Here is a 19922-nt window from a genome sequence, read left to right on the forward strand (position 1 = left end):
TTTTTGAAACTTTTATTGTATTTGAATGTGTCTCACAACCCCAAGGAATTTGAGGGAAGAATCATTTCATTTTTTGATCCACAAAATATGGAATAAGTTCAAGAGAAAATCTATTGACACGAACATGAGGGGTCTTTCTATTGGAGTTAGAATAATCTTTTTTGGAACATAGTACCCCATCATGGCCTTTTTTTTTTTTTTTTTAGGTATTTATTTCTCCTACAGTTTACTTATAACTATCTATTATAGAACTGACAATTACACTATACCCCTGTAGTTGATGGTGTTCCAACTCCATTTGGGAGAATCTCTTATTATTACAGACAAAAATACCCTTCAGGGCTGGGAAGTTCCTATTATACCCTTCAACACCAAACCCAAATTTCATTCCTCTTCTTCCCCATCTACAGAAGAACCCTAATTTCCTACAAATTGTGGTGAAACTCAAATCATATGTGATATACAGTAAGTTGAAAGGTTTTGATTTACTTTGCTCTTTTCTTACCTCACTTTTCCCTTCCATAGTAGGTTAGGTCTTTGTTGAAGGAAACTTAAAAGAAGCTACAAGTTGCAGAAACATGTATAGAAAAAGAAGATGATGAATTAGGAGTAAAACTCCCTTAAATCTCCAACATAAGCTTTCTATTTTATCTCTTTGGTTTGCCCAGTTGCATTTAATAACATGATTCTCAGTTAGAGTTTGATAGTTGCAACCGGCTTCCTTGATGCTCAACAAGATAACTTATCTCCTTTAGTAACATTGACTTTCTAGTTTCTGCAGGCCGGTTTCATAAATTTGGTGATGGTTATTGCAATTTATGCAAAACCAGGATTGGTTACTCATATTACATTGTATTCCTGACATGTATTAGCAGACTTCAATCTCCAAGTTTCCACCAGAAACTCCATAATCTAAGACTGTTGTGGCTCAGAGTCACTCAACTTCTTGAAATTAGGTTGTAAATGTTCCGAAAACCAGAAACCCCTTCACGGGTTTTCTGCAACAGGAAAAGGGGAACAAAGGGATGTAGTGATGAATTTCGGCTGCCGTCAGCTTCCCAAGGGAAAATCAGATCCAGCGACTCCAATACTGGCTTTAGGTGTTAGAAAAATCAAAAGGTCACCCAAAAATTAAGACCCGTTTGTTTAGAGGGGTTTTGATGGGGTGGGATTTAAGGGGTACAATTATCCCATCCCAACAAGATTAGTTGTTTGTTTAATAAGGGTGGGATTTTGAGGAGAAATAGCAATAATTCCTATCGGCCCACATGGACAGCGAATTCTCCCACCTCAGTGCTCACCAAAGTCCCACCAATTGCCGGATTTTGTGGAGAGCAGCCTTAACCATCGGACATTGTTGATATTGCAATTACAAATCTAACTCTTCTCGGTCACTCCCAATTCAATCAGTTTCAAAACTTCAAAAAATGGCCTTGAACGAATTGGGTGCAACCGTAAACTTCCATCCTGATCCTGAACCTGCAAACCTAGCTCTTCTCAATTAGTTTCAGAACTTCAGAAAATGGCCTTGAACAAATTGGGTGCAGCTGCAAACCTCCATCATCCCACCACCGCCGCAAACCTCCATCCTAATCCTGAACCTACAAAGCTAACTCTTCTTGGTCACTCCCAATTCGATCAGTTTCAGAACTTCAGAAAATGGCCTTGAAGGAATTGGGTCTTTCACTCTTGTTTTCTTTTCTATTTGCAAATTACAACTATCCCTCTTTTTCATTTTTTCGAAGATAGTCCAAAATCCTACAATGGCTTCTTCTACTACATCTCACCACATGAAGTCTCAACTTTTAAAACAAGAAAACGAAGAAAATGAAGATGAGGAAGAGACTCAGAAACAAAAAAACCCCACTTACGTCCTTAATTAAAGAAACCAATAATTTCATAGTGGTTTTCACCATTTTTCTTACAAACTCAAGAAAAAAAATGGTCTTTCTAGCTTTAGCAAAACTGAATCTGGTCATCTTTGAAGTATCTTTTGTCCATAGTGAAGGGGGTAGTGGTACAGGTGTTGCATTGCTTGAAAACATAGTTGTTTGCAATAAACTTTCCTTGCTTATTTTGGGGGATTCAACAACTGGGATCATGTGAGGATTTTAATTTTGTCCACTACGTTCACGGCTAAATTGTAACCATCGGCAAGAGAACGAGCATAATAGACCTTTCCAAAGCTGCCTCGCCCAAGTAGGTTCCATGGTGGTGTTGAGAATTTTGATTTTGTTCAACCAAACACTCCTTGAGTGGGAAAGATCAACTTTACATCATCTTTACTTTCTTTGTCTTTCACCCTACTAACATGTGGGTCTCATACCGACAACAATCTCACCCCCAACTCCGTTCTAAACAAATGGGCTTAGGAAAAGAAGTATGATTGCCAAAAACCAAGGGACCCTGGAATACAACAATCTCGTCCTTTTGATCGCCGGAATCTACGATCCCTTTGGTTCAAATCGCCGATATCAACAAAACATTTGGCAAGTCGCCGTTGGGTATTGGTTTGTACTTCATTGGACTTGGTTCCAAAACCCTATCAACGATAAAGAGTGAAGAAGACATTGATGCTAGGTTATTAGAGTGTTTTAGTGCGAAGGATAAAACTATCTTATCTTTTTTATTTAACACCGTCAACAGTAAGGGATACAATGTAATTGTCAAATCTACATGGATGATTATAACATTAGGATAAACTATAGGGAGGTCACTGTAATTATCCCTATTTGTTTTTCTTCCTCTTATCCCTTTCAAGCTCAGGGTCTTCCTAGGGCGTGGTCAATTAAACATCATCACTAGCCAATCCTACAACACCTATAGCCTGATCATAACACCCATCACAAAATAAAATAGGATGATCCACAAGTGATAATGCTTGGTATTGACTATTGACATAGAGTTATCATAGGAATGATAAGGAATTCATAAATAGAAATAGGGAATGCAACGCATGAAATATCACATACCCACTTGATAATAGTCTGAACTCTGAACACTCAAAGAGGGATTATGGAGAAGGTTGTGAAAAATACATTTGTCATAAAATATTCATATGTAGTACTTAGGGCTTGTTTGATTTTGCTTGTATCTAGAAATAGCAGAAAGGATTTTTTCTGTTTCAATGCAAAGAAACGATTTTGGAATAGCAAAAAAGTGTTTGATTTTTCTGTTCGGGTTTAAGACACAACATTGCAAGTATGCAGCTCACGAGAGAAGGCACGCCGTTGGAGTTGCAAGTATGCTTTTTGGAAATGAGCTTCAGAAGGATGAGGTAATCCGAACTGTGAGCTTTGCACAACCAAGTTGGAGTTGCCGTTTCTAGATAACGAGAATTTTCAATAATGGATTGGGGTTCGGATAGGTCAAGTGACAATATTACGTTTTTCACACTTTTTGTCTCTCCCACTTGTTTCTAGAAACAGAAAAATAAGTTTGACATGTTTCTCCAATCCAGTTTCTAGACATAGAAATAGACATAAATTTCTATTTCGAAAAACAAGTGAAACGAAACAGAAAAATCAAACGATTTTTGAGGTATTTTTCCATTTCTGAGCACAAAAAAAGGAAAAAACACGTTTCTGGAAACAAAATCAAACAGGCCCTAACAATAGAGAAGGATAAAAGGCGCATATGTCAGATTGAGTCAATAATGGATAGCACACCAAAGACTCAAACAGAGCAGCCAAGGAGTAAGATTGGAAGTATAGCGTAATCTCCAAGGGCTTGCAGCCCAATATGCTTAAAGACGGTACAAAACAGAAAAATATGCCACAAAGATTCATTTTCCAAATTATAAAAAGAGCAGAGGGTCAACAGGAAAAACTTAATCTTTAGTAGCTATAACTCCTACCACAATCTTCCATAAATAACAATTTAAAAACAAGGGTGAATCTTTAATTTCCAAATCATCTTCCACACCTTCCTATGAACCCTGTCGTGAGGTAACCATGTCTCAATTAAGAAATTCACAACCATTCGAGTTTTTAAGACACCACACAGAGGCAAAAAAACATCCAACCATCCTCTCCAAAATCAAAATCTATTGGAACCTTTAAAATAGCCTTGCAATGATGAGGAAACATAGACAACACTGAAGCATAATTCCATCTGCCATCTAAAATTAAATCACAAACTTTAACAAAACCCACAAATATATATATATTTTTTAATATATATTTTTGGGGGTGGGAGATTAGGAACCATAAAGTTTTCAACAGTTGGAATCGAAGGTCATGCCAAATAGAAATAGAAGAGCCTTTTACTACCCTCCAGTAAACCATTTTTCTAAGTAAAGGAAGGACCTGGATCAACCCATCCCAAATGATATTTATTAATAGTTGATACATCAAGAAGATCAGAGTTAGGATATACCTTATTTCTTTCTTTATAGATACATATACATATACATATAAAAAGTTCTAATATGTAACAGAAAAAAGAGAATAAATATAATTAAAAAAGGGGAAAGAAAGGATATAATAGACAAAGCACAACTTGGGGCCAAGACTGAAAGAGGGAATAACTCCCATGCTCATAACAAAACAATTGCTACTCCTAACAGTATTACAGTTCTAGAAAAGCTAAAAGTCTGCCTAGAGTTTTCACCCACATATCCTTTCCTGTGATATAAGTTTGAATGCTACCATCCAATGGGAGTCAGTCCAGCAGAGGAGAAGGAAACTGGAAAGCCTTTCTTTATATAGACTCTCTTGTTTATAGATAAGAAACAATAAAAATATATTTGTATATCAATGAAAGGACTTACATGATATATTTGTATATCAATGAAAGGACTTACATGTATAAACCTCCAGATAAATGAAAAGAAAAAAATTCTCATAAAAAAAAAGGGTACCAGAAAGAAACTAAACCGTTACTGTGAACATCCCACAAGCCCCGTCCTTCCACCAAAAATATAATCAGTTAGAGAGACCTTAATAGGTTAGCAATACAGTACAGCAGATAACTCCCCACAGCTCATTCACCCAGTCTCCACAGAACCACAAAACCAAAGTACATCACTACCCTACACCACCTACAATCAACCGGGTCATAAGGCACAAACTTCAATTTTGCAAGCTACAAATCCTTTCAGAATTTTACCATCAACGTTACCCTCCATCTTATAAGGCATTCCAGAACTCAAAGAATCACCATTACATCCTCACAAACTCAATAACACCGAGAATGACAACTAAAGCTCTGAAGCCATTTCCCACTGAAAACCCTATTAAACACTAGCCTCATCTTGCTACTTCACAAAAGGAACTTCCCTTATTCTCCCTCTCACTCCTTACACACAAGAAATCCCCTGGATTTTTCAAAGTGGAAAATATAAAAAACAAAATATTGTATGGTTGCCTAACAACAAAGGTATCTCTGGTCTGCACAACAAGTTGTGCCACATAAGGGTGATGCGGCAATTCTGACTTTGATATCTAAGAAAGGGTCTAAATTCACCAAGTGTCTTTCAGACTCAATTCCATCTTTTACCCTCCCATATATTAGCATACCCTCTCGGTAGTCCAAGTACTGGTGTCCACCTTCTAAATAATAGATTTTTCAGTGCTTATTTTTCCACTTGGCCAACTTTGTTTTGACCAACACTTGACAAGTGAACAGGAGACCTTGAGATCGACATGTTCAAAATTCACCAATCGTGTTCGTGTACAGTCCAAAGACACCCTATGAAATTCATCCCCCCCCCCAAAAAAAAGACACCCTATAATATGCTACCATCCCCTAAATAACTAGGAGCATAGTTGTTATGGCGACGCCTAGGCAGCGATTTGGCGTCCTGGCAGAAAAAGAAGTTTATGGCAGTGCTACGATTTACGTGACTCACAAATGGCGGTTGTCATTGGCTGATAGGCGTCGCCATGGCACTGCCATGGATGCCAGGTCACACCTGATTCACTAGGCGGTCGATTTTTTGTAAAATGTTGGGTGATTTTAATAGGGCTATGTTGATTTTTGATGATTTGATGTTGCTTAATGTTGGTTTTATATGTTATAGGGTATATATTGTAGGCTTGTAACATGTTAAATAACTTTAGAGAATAGGGGAAATAAAAAAGTAATATACTAAATAACTTTAGAAAATAGGGAAAATAAAAAATGACACATGGGCGATTTGACTGCCATGGCAACGCCATAATGGGCGATTCATCCCCAAATCGATTAGCCACCCCTCCATCGCCTTGGATCGATTTGACGTCGTGACAACTATGACTAGGAGTGATTACCAAATTGGTTTTCTGACTAAAGCAGACCTTTCCCATTAAAAATCCCTACTACCCTAAGATGTGCATCATCTCCCAAATTAAAAGAACCAAACCCCTACTAACCTAGGATGTGCATCATCGGACAGAACCAAGAAGAAATAAGAAAGTCCCTTAAATGTCATTGTTAAAGGTTACTCACGATAGGGGAGTGACCGTATCATGATATGTGTTGAGTGGTAGAGTTAATGTTTATGTTTATGTTTTCTTTAGTTATTTGCTTTAGTTGTAATTGTGTAATTAGACTTAGACTCTTAGTAGGTTTCATACTACTAAGAGTCCATTACTGAAATATTATATAAGCTCTAAATGACTATTCATATTGTTTCCAGGATTCTTCTCTCATTCTCTCTGGGTTCTTCTCTGCTATCTCTTTTTCTTTTCCTTCTTTCCTTCACCTTGTAAGTAAGGACTGGTTATCTATTTCTCTTCTGCTACATGGTATCAGAGCATATTTAATCTGCTCTTCACCATTTAATTTCTGATTTGATAGCAAGACAAAAATCATTTCCAAGAACAATACAAACCAAATGTATGTTTTGATTTTTCAAACTTCCAATAGCTTTCTTCTTCGGTTCTGCTGTCTTCTAGTTAAATATTGACTTTTGATGACTTAAAGTGGCTTAATGTTGAATTTGATGACTTGGTGTGACTTAATGTTGATTTTTTATGATATAAGGCATATATTGTAGCATACCAAATAATGCTAGAAAATAGGAAAAATAAAAAATAATACTTGGGTGCCTTGGTCGCCTAACGCTTAGGCAACCCTCCACTACCTTGGGTCACCTTGTCGCCTTGAAAACTATGGAAAAAATATTCCACCTTGAGATCACAACAACGACTCAACCCTATATTAACTAAATGGGGTCAGCTACATAGATCCAATCAAAGGCAGCAAAAGAAAAATATAAGTAAAAATCGGTAAGAACTCACCTAAATGGGGTCGGCTATATAGATTCCAGCCCTCCATTTGGATCTATTGGTGAGATCACAACTATCACCAATTACAATTTTAATCTGCTCCCCAAAAAAATAATGCACCAAAACAACGACCATAATTTAACCATCTATGATGCTAGTCGCACACTCAGGCTGCTATGATGGGTATTTGGCCAGCATAAGAAGTTTTGTTGAAACAGAATATATTTTGGAGACGATGAGAAACGCAGGTCAGGAACCTGACAAAGGGAGTAGATTACTTTGCATCTATGGATCTCTATTAGATCCACTGAACTATTAGATAACCGAAAATATGATCAGCTCAAAGAATCACTCTACCACCAAAATCTAAGATACATTGACCAAATTTTGAAGCAGTAACTTTGGTATAAATGTGAATGTAGCCCAGCCATAAAAGCTAGGCGAAGAAATTTATAGAATTTACATTTTTAGGGTGTAATATGGGCTACAAGAACCAGCACACACATTCCTACAATGGGAGAAAAGCATAAAAAAGTTAACCATGAGCTTCTCTGCTATGAAAAATTGAAAATTCAATAACGATAACACCCAACGACAGCCCATGATCTGAACTGTAAGGTCAGGACATAATCAGATACTCCGGTATAGATTATTTGTCATAATTTTTTCCCCAGACAATAATATGCAAGGAAGAACACACTAAATGGGTAAAATTTTATCTAATTGACGTGTAACACAATTAAAAATGTATTTTCAGCTGCAATGGCAGAGGTACCCATATTTAGACTGAACAGAAGGAAGGAAACAAACCTAAGATAGAAACACAAAAACCCAAATTGCAGGGAAAAAAATAAAAATAAAAACCCAAAACAAATCCAATCATCAGAGAATTTCAAAAAGAAAATCAAACACAGCAATTCCTTTTTTTCAAAATTCTGACCTTCTAAAGTTCCATGTTCATCCATTACATTTTTCCATATAGATAAACTAATTAGTATACAAAATTATCAGAAAACTACCCGAAACTGAGGAGCATTAGAGCCAGTAGCAGGCAAGATTTCCCAACGGCACGGCTCGAGTTCTTCGGAGACAGGGCAATACCCTGCAAGCGTCACCTTATCCGCGGAAACTGCGGCGGAACCGAACTCGAAAACAGTGACATCAGACGGTCGAGGAACCTCCATTGCTCCGTTCATTCCTGGTGTTTCTAATTTCTCTGCCGGATTTTCAGATTTTGAAGTGGATTTTGGTTTGGTGTTCGCCGTGGGAGCCTCTTTGCCTCTCCACCAAGAGAGAATCCCCATGGCTATACCTCAGAGTGAGAGAGATTGCTTAGCTAGGGTTTCGCAGAGCAGAGACTCTCAGAGCCTCTAGTTTCTACTGATTCTACAAGCGAAATAGTGGGCAGGACGGCAAAAGGAGACCATCGGGTCGAATCATACGGTCTTTCCGACGCGAACCAGATCCAAATAATCTAGGGCTGTGTTTGTTTTGCATTCCCGGAATAGATTATGTGTTTAAAACGCACTCTGAAACCTGATTTTCTTCTATTTTTGAGCTTTAGAATATGTTCTAGAGTCTGGACTGAGAATTTATTCTAAGAATTCATACCAAACACAACAGGTGTACATGAGGAAGAGTGAAGTAGCAAACCATTAGGATCAGCCGTATCTGATGAGTATTGTAATGCATTATCAAAAAAAAAAAAAATTCTAGTCGGGCAAAGTATATTGGTCCTGGTTCGACTATTATGATATTATCAGCCTAAAAAGCTATCATGTGTCACATTAGAACCTTTGCTTACAGACCAAGTTTCAATCCAAATGGATATATGCCAAATGACTAATGGAGCTTTGAAAGTCCAACTAGAAGAGATTGCGCAATAATGGTAAAAATATTGTTGGCGTACATGGATATATATATATATATATATATATATGAAGCATTAATAACCAAGGTTATGTGAATATACCAGTTTTGACAGGTAATGGTAGACACAAAACCAGGGGCTACAGGATCGATCTAAATCAAAATCCAGGGAAATAGGGATCTCCTGGTTCTGTATGGTAAGAAGGACGAGATAGGTGCAATACTTTACTCTGATCCAGCAAGGAGACTAACACTAAGATAGGTGTGATACCTTACTTAGAACTACATCGTGCTAAATTAAGATAAACAAATAAAAAAAAAAGACCATGAACTTAAAATAAAATAAAAGTAAAAGGATATGGAATTGCAGAAAATTAAAAGTTGCTTAACCAGATATATTTTCCAGAATCAAGAGGCACGACTGTAGACTTTGATCTAAGGATAGAACAAGAAGCAAGCTATATGCAAGATGAAATGCAAAAAATAATGATATAATTTAAAAATTAAAGTAAACTTTGCGTATAATATTTGGAGATCTTTGATACAAAACTTTGGGTAGGTTTGGGTTGGAAGGTTTGAGAAGAAGAAGGATATGTTGATCTTAGAGGGGCCTTTGGAGTTTGCTGGTGCTAACCTTTGAGGGCGATCGGTCTTGTAGAGACGATTGGAACCTGGAGTTGTTTGAAGGCCGACGGAGTACTTTGAAGTCCGGCAGAACCTTGATGATTTGCAGAACTTCAGAGGGTGATGGCTCTCGGAGAGCTTCTCTCTCTTAATTCTAGTTTTTCAAGTTTGAAACTCCAAGTGGTTTGGGAAATGGGGTAGTGCTCCTTTTATAATGTAAGGAAAACACATTTGAATTACATTTGAGTTTTCGGTGCATTTAGGTTTCATTTGGCACTGTTGGAAATTACAAATTGAACAGTACATAAATTCATTACATTTGGTACTGTGCACTTGAATTTAGGATACTGTTTGCAACACTGTAGGCGCCGAAAGTTGGAGTTGTTCATGTCCTTTGATTTGGAATCTTCTATGATCGCACCACGGCATTCCACGTGTCAGGGACACTGTTCTTCGTATTGGTTTAATCAAGGGTATTTGTACCATATTTGTCTGAGCCTGGTATTGGCTTGACTGTCTTTTAACTTGAGACAGTAACAGTACCTCCTTTCCTAAGTAGGTTGTCTGAGGTTATTTGACTAGGTGAGTTTTTGACTTCACCAGTCGGCTAGTTTAGAACCGTCCTAGCAGACGTTAAGGACCAAATCAGGGTTTGGTCGAAGAAGATTTTGATTTTGTGGCCCGACGAGATCTTCGGGAGGTAACTTCTTTGAATTTGCTTGAGGAAGATGCCTTAGAGCTGGCAGGCTCGTAATCAGGATCATCATATGGATCTTGACCATAACATTGGGTTGGCATAAATCCTTTGATGGATCCTAGACTGTACGCACCCTCGCTAGAGCCTTCATCGTCGTCTGAGTCGGAACCGAGCTCAGCTAAACGGGCCAGAAGGGCTTCTTTCTCACTTTTGATGCTTGATTTGGATGAGCTTGGAAGGGTCGGGACTGGTTTGAGACCCGTAAGACTTTGAATGAGTGTAGTCTTTTCACATTTGGAGACATCACAGTTGTCCCACCATTTGACGTTGAAGATCCGGCAAAGGACTGGGGCAACCCAGTCGGTTGTCTTGAAATCGTAAAATTGATATTCCCAGTAAAGTATCAATGCCAAACGGCAGTGGAGAAAGAACCGGAGAAGGTCAAGTTGGTGAGGATGTGGTGTTGAATTTTGGCAAAATATTTGAAATGAATTTTGTATTTGTGGTGGAAGGATATCAATCATAGAACCATATTGATCCCACCACCTAGGGAACCAGAGGGGTGTTTGATTATTAAATCTATTTTCAAAATAGAAAAACCAAGAATGACGGTGGATCCTGTTTTGGAAATAGAAGGCTTTATACCAGGCTTCCTGGTAATCACAGTATGTATAAGTTTGAGGATTAAAGGTTACTAGAAAGTTTCTTGTGGTGAGGGGATGACCACCCCAATTTTGAAGGGTGAGGATTTTACAGATGGTCACCATTGTGTGGGTAACCAGAGTTTGATCATTTCTGTCATAATTGAGTTTGAATCTGACAGTCAATGTCTACGAGGATAAACTCGTAGAATTCTTGATTTTTTATAGCAGAAGCCAAATGATGGTGCCATCCTTGAAAGAAAACATTTTGAGCTATCTTGACGGGAGAATCCGTAAATTTGAAAAGAGGTTCCTCAATAGTAAAGAGGTCTTTTTTGTAGGGTTTTTCATGGTATTGGTTTTTGGTTTCTTGGACTATTTGGAGGGGTTTTGCTTGGGTAGTTTGAAGGCTAGAGTCTGCTTTGTTTGTGGTTTGGAGAGGCCCTGCAGCTGAGGATAATACCACAGCATGGGAATAGGGTTTATTTGTGGATGCCAACTAAAATTGGCTTCTTGTGACTATTTGGTTTGAAGGAGCAGCAGAGGCGCCGTGACTGGATTTGGTTTTGACAAGGGAATTTGAGGAGGTGGACTACTTGGGGGGAGCCATCCTGATAAGTTTGATTTGAGGAGTCTGGCCCTATATGAATTCAAAAGTAAGAAAGTCAGGGACAGAATTTGATTCTCCTTTAATATATTCTATTTGAAATTTGAAAATTGAAAGTAAAGTTTGCCATCGGGTAAAAATTTGTTTTGATGCAAGATTTGAAACATCATTTTGTAAAACATATTTAGCTGCGCTACAATCAACACGAACTAAAAATGGTTTGTTTAATAATGTATTTTGAAATTTTTGTATGTAGAGAACAATCGATAAAATTTCCTTTTTGATGGTACTATAATTCTTTTTAGCAGAATTCCAGATACCATAAGTGAATTGGACTAATTGTTGCTTGTTGTCATTTGGGGAGTTTCTGTTTAAGGATCCCTCCATAACCTATATCTGAGGCGTCAGTTTCGACGATCTTAAAAGCCTCGGGGTTAGGGATAAATAAACAGGGGATTTCTTTGACCAATTTTTTGATGGTTTGGATAGCCGTAGTCTGGGTTGGAGACCAAAGGTTGGTGGGATTATGTCTTGACTCACGACCAAAAAACATAAATTTTAATGGCAATCCAAACTTCTCCTGATGGAGCACCTCTTCTGAACCATTTAAGAGAACCCATAGAAGATGCTGTAAATACTCTTATTTTCAGCATAACAAATTACTTCTTAGGAAATCCTTCCCGTCTCAAAGACATAACTGCTGAGCAGTTATCAAACCTTAGATGCAAAAAACTTCATGATTTCAAATGGTACAAAAACACGTTCTTGACGAAAGTCCTTACCAGACCTAATGCTAATCTTCCCTATTGGAAAGAAAAGTTTCTTCCATGTCTTCCAACCCTTTTTTCTGAGAAAATTAAACAAAGATTTAGAAAATAAAATGATGGAATTATCCCATACGATCAAATGACTTATGGCCAAATAATTAACTTAATTCATGAAGAAGGTTTAGCCCTTTGCACTGATATTAGGTTAAGAAAACAAATCCATAAAGAAAACAAATTTTACAAAAAAGAATTAGGAGGTTTCTGTGAGCAGTTCGGATTTGCTCCCCTTAAACCACTAACCAAACATAAACATAAATCTTCAAGAAAATATTACAAAAACTTTTCCAAAAAATATGTTTCTCGCAAACCATTTACAACCCCAGAATTTTATCAAAAATCGTCTTCAAAACCAAAATATAATAAATACAAGAAGCCTTTCAAGGCACCTAAAAATAAAAAAGATTTCAAACAAAATCCTAACTCTCAATGATGCTTTAAATGTGGTAAACCTGGCCACATCGCTAAGTATTGTAGAGTCTCCAAACGAATTAATTCCCTACAAATTTCTGAGCAAGATAAAACCCAAATCCTTGCTCTTCTCCAAGATACTTCTTCTTCTTCTTCTGATGAAGAAGATAACAAGCTTAATCAAATTTAAGCCTTGGAGCATAATATTTCCAGTTCATCTAATAATGAGAATTTTCAAGCCTGTGCTTGTGATTCTTGCATTATTGGTTTAAGCTGTGAAGATTGTGCTCCCAAATCTATTCGGATACTTCGTGCATCACCTAATTCAAACATTTTTTATTATATTGATAACCTGACAGACCCAGAACAAAAGAAGGCCTATCTTGAACATCTCAAACAAAATGTTTCTTCACAAAATACACCCCAACCATATAATCTCCAACAAATTATGCAAAAATTCGAGAAAACTACTAAACCTTCTATTCCCGACCACTCCATTCGCATCAAAAATCTTGAAATCACTACTGCATCCTTACAATATGAAATCAAACATATCAAACAACAATTAGCCTTCCTTAATCGGCAAAATCAACAAGCCTCAACTTCAAACAATGAACCTTTTATTAATCCTTTTGCAAACCAAGAACAATCTAACCCAAAAGCCCCTGGTTTTGTGTCTACTATTACCTGTCAGAATTGGTATATTCACATAACCTTAGTTATTAATGCTTCATTCAAATTTTCTGCTATTGCCTTAGTTGATTCAGGAGCGAATGCCAACTGCATCAACGAAGGTGCCATTCTAACCCAGTTCTATGAACGAACGTCCCAGCGCCTTAACACGGCTAATGGATCTGGGTTAAATGTCCAATACAAACTTTCAAACACTCATGTTTCCAACAAAGGCCTTTGCCTTCCCCAAACTTTCATCAAATCATAATTCTTGGTCAACATTTCTTAAAAAAAATATAACATTTCAAAATAACCCAAGATGGCATCACAACAAAATTCCAAGGACAAAAGATAGTCTTTCCCTTTCTATAAACTCAAACATCTACCAACCAAAGTCTTAACAAAATTAAACAATTGAATTTTCTTAAAGATGAACTTCTTCATCAAAGGGTCTCTGAACAGATCAAAAATCCTAAAACTGTTCATCAAATTAATCATATCAAGTCAAAATTTGAGTCCAACCTTTTGTTCTGACGTCCCTGATGCCTTCTGGGATCGGAAGCAGCATATGGTTTCCCTTCCTTATGCTATAGGATTTTTAGACCTTCAAATCCCAACTAAAGCCCGACTGGCCCAAATGAACCAAACCCTTTTAGAAACATGCAAAGAAGAAATCAATGACCTCCTAGGCAAAAAACTCATTCGGCCCAGTACTTCTCCCTAGAGCTGCACTACCTTTTATGTTAATAAGGCTACCGAAATTGAACGGGGAACACCAGGTTAGTCGTCAATTACAAACCTTTGAATGATGCCCTTCAGTGGGTAAGATATCCCATCCCAAACCAAAATGACCTCTTACAAAGAATTTACCAAGCAAAGATTTTTTCAAAATTTGATATGAAATCTGGTTTTTGACAAATCCAGATCCATGAGAAAGACAGATACAAAACTGCATTCACATCCCCCTTCGGCCTTTATGAATGGAATGTAATGCCATTCAGCCTAAAAAATGCTCATAGTGAATTTCAAAAGATCATGAACGACATTTTCAATTCTTACGGGCAATTCACTATTGTCTATATTGACGATGTCCTTATCTTCTCAAATTCAGTTGAGCAGCACTTCAAACATTTAAGAACATTCTACTAAATTATTAAAACAAATGGTCTTGTATTATCCAAAAGAAAAATGGAATTCTTCCTTACCAAAGTCAGATTTCTTGGCCATCTAATCGAAAGAGGTACTCTTACCCCTATCGATCGTGCCATTACCTTTGGTGAAAAATTCCCAGATCAAATTCTTGATAAAACACAACTACAAAGGTTTCTTGGAAGCCTAAATTACGTTCGTGATTTTTTTCCTCAGATCAAAAAAATTGCCGAACCTTTATACCTTCGGCTTAAAAAGAAACCAACTCCCTGGTCTCCAGCCCAGACTACGGCTATCCAAACCATCAAAAAATTGGTCAAAAAAATCCCCTGTTTATTTATCCCTAACCCCGAGGCTTTTAAGATCATCGAAACTGACGCTTCAGATATAGGCTATGGAGGGATCCTCAAATAGAAACTCCCAATGACAACGATGAACAATTAGTCCAATTCACTTCTGGTATCTGGAATTCTGCTCAAAAGAATTATAGTACCATCAAAAAGAAAATTTTATCGATTGTTCTCTATATACAAAAATTTCAAAATACATTATTAAACAAACCATTTTTAGTTCGTGTTGATTGTAGCGTAGCTAAATATGTTTTACAAAATGATGTTTCAAATCTTGCATCAAAACAAATTTTTGCCCGATGGCAAGCTTTACTTTCAATTTTCGAATTTCAAATAGAATATATTAAAGGAGAATCAAATTCTGTCCCTGACTTTCTTACCCCGTGAATTCCTACTGGGTCAGACTCCTCAAATCAACATTATCAGGATGGCTCCCCCCAAGGAGTCCACCTCCTCAAATTCCCTTGTCAAAACCAAATCCAGTTATGATGCCTTTGTTGCTCCTTCAAACCAAATAGTCACAAGAAGCCAATCTCAGTTGGCATCCACAAATAAACCCTATTCCCATGCTGTGGTTTTATCCTCAGCTGCAGGGCCTCTCCAAACCACAAACAAAGCAAGCTCTAGTCTTCAAACTACCCAAGCAAAACCCCTCCAAACAGTCCAAGGAACCAAAAGCCAATACCATGAAAAACCCTACAAAGAAGACCTCTTTACTATTGAGGAACCTCTTTTCAAATTTACAGATTCTCCCATCAAGATAGCACAAAATGTTTTCTTTCAAGGATGGCACCATCATTCGGTTTCTGCCGTAAAAAATCAAGAATTCTACGAGTTTATCCTCGTAGACACTGACTCTGTCAGATTCAAACTCAATTGTGACGGAAAGGATCAAACTCTGGTTACCCACACAATGGTGACCATCTGCAAAATCCTCACCCTTCAAGATTGGGGTGGTCATCCCCTCACCATAAGAAACTTTCCAGTAACCTTTAATCCTCAAACTTATACATACTGTGATTACCAGGAAGCCTGGTACAAAGCCTTCTTTTTCCAAAACAGGATCCACCGCCATTCTTGGTTTTTCTGTTTTGAATTAGTAATCAAACACCCCTCTGGTTCCCTAGGTGGTGGGATCAATATGGTCCTATAATTGATATCCTTCCACCACAAATACAAAATTCATTTTAAATATTTTGCCAAAATTCAACACCACATCCTCACCAACCTGACCTTCTTCGGTTCTTTCTCCACTGCTGTCTGGCATAGATTCTTTACTGGGAATATCAAATTTACGATTTCCAGACAACTGACTGAGTTGCCCCAGTCCTTTGTCGGATCTTCAACGTCAAATGGTGAGACAACTGTGATGTCTCCAAATGTGAAAAGACTACACTCATTCAAAGTCTTATGGGTCTCAAACCAGTCCCGACCCTTCCAAGCTCATCCAAATCAAGCATCAAAAGTGAGAAAGAAGCCCTTCTGACCCGTTTAGCTGAGCTCGGTTCCGACTCAGACGACGATGAAGGCTCTAGAGAGGGTGCCTACAGTCTAGGATCCATCAAAGGATTTATGCCAGCCCAATGTTATGGCCAAGATCCATATGATGATCCTGATTACGAGCCTGTCAGCTCCAAGGCATCTTCCTCAAGCAAATTCAAAGAAGTTACCTCTCGAAGATCTCGTCGGGCCACAAAATCAAAATCTTCTTCGACCAAACCCTGATTTGGTCCTTAACGTCTACTAGGACGGTTCTAAACTAGCCGACTGGTGAAGTCAAAAACTCACCTAGTCAAATAACCTCGGACAACCTACTTAGGAAAGGAGGTACTGTTACTGTCTCAGGTAAAAAGACAGTCAAGCCAATATCAGGCTCAGACAAATATGGTACAAATACCCTTGATTAAAACAATACGGAGAACAGTGTCCCTGATGCGTGGAATGCCATGGTGCGATCATAGAAGATTCCAAATCAAAGGACATGAACAACTCCAACTTTCGGCGCCTACAGTGCTGCAAACAGTATCCTAAATTCAAGTGCACAGTACCAAATGTAATGAATTTATGTACTGTTCAATTTGTAATTTCCAACAGTGCCAAATGAAACCCAAATGCACCGAAAACTCAAATGTAATTCAAATGTGTTTTTCTTACATTATAAAAGGAGCACTACCCCATTTCCCAAACCACTTGGAGTTTCAAACTTGAAAAACTAGAATTAAGAGAGAGAAGCTCTCCGAGAGCCATCACCCTCTGAAGTTCTGCAAATCATCAAGGTTCTGTTGGACTTCAAAGTACTCTGTCGGCCTTCAAACAACTCCAGGTTCCGATCGTCTCTACAAGACCGATCGCCCTCAAAGGTTAGCACCAGCAAACTCCAAAGGCCCCTCTAAGATCAACATATCCTTCTTCTTCTCAAACCTTCCAACCCAAACCTACCCAAAGTTCTGTATCAAAGATCTCCAAATATTATATGCAAAGTTTACTTTAATTTTTAAATTATATCATTATTTTCTGCATTTCATCTTGCATATAGCTTACTTCTTGTTCTATCCTCAGTTCAAAGCCTACATTCGTGCCTCTTGATTCTGGGAAATAGATCTAGTTAAGCAGCTTAGTGTTAGTCTCCTTGCTGGATCGGAGTAAGGTATTGCACCTATCTCGTCCTTCTTACCATACAGAACCAGGAGATCCCTATTTCCCTGGATTTTGGTTTAGATCGATCATGTTATTTGGTATATATATATATATATATATATGGATGCGTGTTAATACATATAGTTGATTTTGAACACAAAACTTGACAAGTGGCTTATCGTAATCATCCACTGTCTACTCACATTAGGCTGAAATTTCCAATTTTTTTTGTCATGTAGACAAATTTTATATATTTTCCAGGGAAGTTTATCTTCATGTGCCATTATGTGGCATTTTCTCCCTTTCTAATTACTTGATTACCTATGTTTATTATTTTTTGTTATTTCATGTTTATCTCTTACAAACAACAACAACAACAATAAATTCAGTCTTATCCCACCTTAATGGGGTTGAGTTAGTTGATTATATGGATCCATACAAAACAAAATAGTAAAAGTCTAAACAAAAGAGAGGGAAAGGAGAGATGGAAAGATGACAATAAGAGGAAAGAGACACAACCCAGCAATTAGGAATACCTCAACTAAAAAAGGTCAATAATAGGTTCTATCCAAGTCATATTTATGACAAGACCGAGACTATATATGTCGGTCCTCATCACTTCTTCTATGGTCATGTTTCTCTCTTAATGTAATAAAATATAAGCGCAACTGATTATTGTCTGCTCGTATGGACCCCACACCGACATGAGAATGTACATAGGGGCATCAATATTTATGGAATTTTTTATTTCCTAGGAATGGTGAGGTAATTTCATGTGCTCTTGTATCCACACGTAGGGGTCATACAACCGGGCAATGTTAAATAATTAGATGGGTTAGCCATTTGTCATGTTTGTTTGTTTGGTTTTTTTTTTGTAAGTACCAAATTTTTTATAATAACATTAATATCAAATAAAAGAGAGAAGGGCTCTCATGGCCATATGAGTCTATTCCATGGTTCTATCCAATCCACCAAATGTTGATAAACAGTCTGTTGCTGCCGAAAATTTGTATGAGGCTGAGCGTCGATCCTGCACAAAGCATAGAAGGCAGAGGCCCGGAGGTGTCTTCGGGATTAGTCCTTCGACGCCCAAGTTAGAGACCGGCAGAACAGTTTTTTTGTTAGAGTAATGGCGTGTGTGTCGACTTACCTCTTCTCTCCTTTTGGGTTTCCTCTTATAGGGTTTAGGGTCTAGGGTATAGGGAGTCCCCCTCGGATACACCTTCCCCCTTCCCAAGTCCTACTCGGATACATCCTATTCCCCTCATGGGGAATATTCCCTATCCAGGTATCTTCTCCTCACGTAGTTTGAAACCTTGCGGCCGCTATCAATTGGGCGGTACGTGTCCTTCCCTTGGATGCCACATGTTCTTGCCATACTGGGTGACCAATTCAGTCGTATCACAATCCATACTTTCACATGTTTGCATCTCATCAACGTTATACTTGTAGATGAAGCTTTTGGGAAAGCATATTGAAGCAAGCACAAAGGTTTTTCTACTTGGATTAAAATATGCTAGATATCAGGGATGAACGATTAATGAAGTTTGGAGTGATACAGAGGAGTTGGAACAATTTTTTTTTAGAACCTAGTACCACTTTGTGGCCTTTGAGCGTAATCCCCATTTTTTTGAATGTGTATAATTCTCTCCTTTTCATCTTTTTTCAGTTTAGGCCTAGCAATGATATTGTCTTTTTTGTTAAATAATTGGTTTTTGTTATTATGACCAAACGTTCCACACCTTTCTATCACTAACAGGGACATAGATGTAATTTCTTTATTGCAATGATGATTTTTTTTCTTTTCATTAAAAAAAAAAATGTACTATGCAATTCTTGCTGCAATCCCTTATTTTTTGGCACATCCTAAAGAATGAACATCCTTTGCAGCGAGCAGTGAGGTGCGATGAGCATCAGACGGCTGAGAGCATATGGGCACGTACCCCAAGGGACTCCCAGCCACCTGATACTCACTGCAGGCACCAGTGTAACGACTGCAAACAGTTTTCACACCATCCTAAGACCAAAGCTAATACATCCCAAAATAAATTGATTATTAAATAAGATTAGAGAGGCCCAACCCGCCTGACCAATAAATGATTCAAAACTACTAACACAAATGATAATACCATGATCTTGAGCAGACAAATTTTTGGTAATCTACAAGGAACGAGAAACTTGGTCTTGTATCGAATGCAAGGGATTTTTTTCTTCTTCTTCTTCTTCTTCT

At 37.8% G+C, this 19922-nt stretch overlaps 1 protein-coding gene across 1 annotated transcript; it reads right to left on the reverse strand.

The window, feature by feature from the left end:
- Nucleotides 1-8101: 8101 nt before the first annotated feature.
- On the reverse strand, nt 8102-8666 carry LOC122083887. The gene has a single exon (XM_042651817.1). It carries the CDS (start codon nt 8513-8515, stop codon nt 8219-8221), a length of 297 nt encoding a protein of 98 aa, XP_042507751.1. The 5' UTR covers nt 8516-8666; the 3' UTR covers nt 8102-8218.
- Nucleotides 8667-19922: the final 11256 nt, after the last annotated feature.

This window comes from Macadamia integrifolia, chromosome 7 (assembly GCF_013358625.1).
Source record: "Macadamia integrifolia cultivar HAES 741 chromosome 7, SCU_Mint_v3, whole genome shotgun sequence".
In the NCBI taxonomy this organism is placed as follows: Eukaryota; Viridiplantae; Streptophyta; class Magnoliopsida; order Proteales; family Proteaceae; genus Macadamia; species Macadamia integrifolia.